Source organism: Arachis ipaensis, unplaced genomic scaffold (genome assembly GCF_000816755.2).
Source record: "Arachis ipaensis cultivar K30076 unplaced genomic scaffold, Araip1.1 Aipa848, whole genome shotgun sequence".
Taxonomy (NCBI): Eukaryota; Viridiplantae; Streptophyta; class Magnoliopsida; order Fabales; family Fabaceae; genus Arachis; species Arachis ipaensis.
Window position 1 is genome coordinate 1 of NW_015495906.1, and position 3,854 is coordinate 3,854.

Below are 3,854 nucleotides of genomic sequence, written 5' to 3' on the forward strand. Positions count from 1 at the left end.
TTTTTTTATACAGGATGAACAATGAAGGAAATTCCAAAAGAAAAATATTAAGGACCCTATCACAAATAGAGTCACAAAGAAGTCCCTTGAAGATGAAGAGTCCAGTAAAAACTTCAGAAAAAATTCAATTCACGAGTGCTTATGCATTGCTAAAACAATTTCAAATCAAAAGGGAACATGTTTTAGCTGCATGTGGGGATAATAGTAAACATGAAACAAGGAAAAAGGGCAAGATCCTAAAAAAGTAGTTGACAAGAGTTGACGATGAAGGTCAAAGTAAATTGGCAACCAAGAAGATAACAAACATCAAAGACGGTGATGATCAAATCAAGATGCCAACAAAGAATTCCAACGAAGAAAATCATCTAGTCAAGATGAAAGCCAATGAACATGAGGGTCAAAGTGGGAAGAAGCCGTCTATGAAGAAGGTGCCAATGAAGAAATCAAAGGTGGAAGATAATAAAGCCAAGATGAATACCAATGATGCTGATGGTCAAAGCAAGAAGCCGACCAATAAGAAGATGTCGATGAAGGAATCGAATCAAGAAGATACCAACGAAGAAGAACATAATATTGAGTCTCTCATCCCAGCTATGACTTTAGATGAATTCTTTGAAAAATATAGGATATCATTAGATGAAAATGATGAAGAATATGAATATGATTATCATGATCACAATCCAAGTATTGGTGATAGTAGTGACAGTCAACTCGGTAATGCCTTTATCCCTTTTTTCAATAGCAAATAGTGAAAGATGCCAACCTAACTCTTGTATTTAGTAGATTAATCTTTTATGCATTAGATTAGTATTCTTCTTAATATTCTCTAGTAATGACATTGGAAATAGGTACCAAAAAGAAAAAAGTTCGTGGTCCCACCCAACTCACATATTCATGCTATGGAGACACAGATAGAGTTAAGATGGTACAACGGCAAACCCATAGGCCCAACAAAGACACATGTTCAATTGTTTAGTCGGTTCTTGGGTACACTTGCAAGAAACTCTAATTTGGTCACGTTATTATATACTAATTGGCAAGCTGTGTCCAGTGAGACTAAAACTTCAATGTTGGATTATGCAAAGGTGAATTGATCATTCTCCTTTTTAAATTCTTTACAAATAGGCTTAGTATGTATGGTAAAATAACATAATTCTGTTGTTTATTCGTAGTGTAAATATAACATTCCTAGTGATGCTGAGCCTTGGGTGATAGATACCATTGGAGAGGCATGGAAGCAATTTAAGAAACGCATAAAAAATATCACTATACACCGTACAACTCATTCAGAGAGATGATGAAAAATCGTCCAATGACTGTACCTGAACTGCATTTTCGAAAATTAGTTCAATTTTGGAGGCACAGTATCATCAAAGTAAGTTATTTTCACAACTCTCTTGGATTTAGTGATGGTATCGTGTATTTAACTAACTCTATGTAATTTTATATTGCAACAAAATGTAGGTTATTTCTGACAAAAATCGTGAAAACAGATCCAAGCAAAAATGGAATCATCGAATGGTCCAGTTAGTTTTGAATTAGTACGCGCTGAATTGGTATTTTTTTTGTGCTTTTTATTTAAGTATTTTTGCATCTTTCATGTTATATGTGTTTACTTAGTCACATGTTGGTGGTTTCTTTGTAGCGTGCAAAGAAGGAGGACAATGAAGATCCATCACAATCTGAGATGTTTGTTGTAACTCGTACAAACAAAAAGGGAGAGACTAATTCGGGAACAAAAGAGACGATTGTAAGTTGTCTAGTTTCTTAGAAAAGTACACCAAACAAGAAATGTGTTAGCTATTTTTTTATTCTAAAGCATTTGGTTGCATGCACTTATTTTGATTCTATTTGTGTGTAATAGGATCATCTTCAAAATTTGAAACAATCAAGATACAATGATGATGAAGTAGTTCAAACAGTTTTCGGAAAGGAGAGACATGGTAGAGTTCGTTTTTATGGTCGATCAGTCACAAAATCCTCTCTTAAAAAGGATAAGAAAATCCGACAAATGCAACAACAACATAATGAAGTGGTTTCAACTATGGAGAAAAATCAAAATAGCTTAACTTCCAAGTTGGATGGTTTAACGAACTTGATTAAAACGGTGTTGCAACAAGTCAATCCTGGTATGAGTGCAGAACAAGTGCAAGTAATGATAGAAGCCACCCAACAATCTCTGCCTGACGCGAGTAGTGCACCAAATGATGTGCGGCGAAGCATTCCTCCTTCACTTGGATCGAACCATGTATTAAAGGATATGGAAGTAAGTACTGTTCAAAATTAGTAGTTAAATTAATAGTATGCTTTTGGTAAATGATATATCATGAATTTAAGTTAAAGTTAAGGTTTTAGGATTGTGAATAATTTATATTTATACATGGAAACTGGCTGCAAAACTGAAACAAACATATGCACAAGACAAGACTAGGCCGTTCATAGTGAAAACAATTGCTTGGCCTCTCAATTTGTGACGTACGTGGATATCTCACAAGTCATGCATTTTTTTTCTTGGAAAGTGTAGATGTTATGTTTAAGTGTTGAAAAAATTCATTCAAGAATTTTCATTCACCTTCTAATTTCTATGTTCTTCAATTAAAATCATATTGCTTATGTTTCTTAATTTGTTCACTTATACTACTAGTAACTTAGTTTCAATACACAAATTAGTCATATATGAAAACCTTATTTCAGCAGCTTACTTGCTAACTGAACGCAAAATCAAGTAAGAAAAAGGTTTAAAACTCCTTTATTTTATCTTCCCCCTATATTAATAACGGAAATGAGTTCTTTTTTATTATTTATTTATTTTGACCAATGAAGAAACTCAATGAGTTACTGCAGCAAGTATAACTTGCAAAGATCCAAAAGCAAGAAACTAAATAAGCATAGTTTATCTTATAGCCTTAGTTTGCTGCATATGTACTGCATCATGAAAAGCATTTTTGCTCTATTCTAACATGTTTATTTATTTTGCTAGCAGGAAGACATGATGTGATGAAGAAAATATGTTCCATACATATATGACATGGGATGAATCTTACAATGACCTTAGTTATGTAAATGTAATATTTTGATGTGTTCTGTACTTTTTGAGGTATTACATATAATTGGATAAAGTACAATCTATTTTGATTTGTGTTATTAAGAGTAAAAATTAAACATATCTATCTTATAATGAAACTTTTATGATTTAGATTTCTTGTGTTTCTTATTTTTAGATTTATTTTGTGATTATCATCATTTTGGGATGTGATTATAATTTTAAAAAAATAAATCCCATAAACAACAACAGGCTATAGTCACCGTTTTTAAAATAAGGTGACCATAGATAACCTATGGTCACGGTTTTAAGGAGGGGTGACCATAGATAACCTATGGTCACGGTTTTTTACCGTGACCATAGATAATGCTATGGTAACGGTTTTGAGGTGGGGTGACCATAGATAAGGCTATGGTCACGGTTTTGAGGTGGGGTGACCATAGAGGCTATGGTCACGGTGAAAACCGTAACCATAGATAAGGCTATGGTCACAGTTTTAAAGAGGGGTGACCATAGAGGCTATGGTCACGATTTTTACGCATGACTATAGATTAACCTATGGTCATGGTAAAAAAACGTGGCCTAAACTGTCAGATTTTGAAAATTGAAACCGTGACCATAGACCTATGGCCACAAGAAAATAGGCCACGGTAAAAAACCGTGACCATAGGTCCAAAACTGTGACCATAGATCTATGGTCACCCTTTTACTAGCTATGGTCAAGGTTTTTTACCGTGACCATAGGCCTTTTTTTGTAGTGTATATACATATCCAAAACCCAGGTGTGCATAAATAAAATCTTGCGTCTCTA

At 33.9% G+C, this 3,854-nt stretch overlaps 1 protein-coding gene across 2 annotated transcripts; it reads left to right on the plus strand.

Annotated features, from left to right (window-relative positions):
* The first annotated feature begins 893 nt into the window (after positions 1-893).
* LOC107624649 lies at positions 894-3,100 on the plus strand. Of its 2 annotated transcripts, XM_021115094.1 has the most exons (4): positions 894-1,085; positions 1,646-1,750; positions 1,865-2,266; positions 2,984-3,100. In XM_021115094.1, exons 1-4 carry the CDS (start codon positions 900-902, stop codon positions 2,996-2,998), a joined length of 708 nt encoding a protein of 235 aa, XP_020970753.1. In that variant the 5' UTR covers positions 894-899; the 3' UTR covers positions 2,999-3,100. The 2 variants fall into 2 exon arrangements, 1 of the variants encoding a protein (XP_020970753.1); XR_002356816.1 differs by lacking the exons at positions 1,646-1,750; positions 1,865-2,266; positions 2,984-3,100 and adding an exon at positions 1,173-1,433.
* Positions 3,101-3,854: the final 754 nt, after the last annotated feature.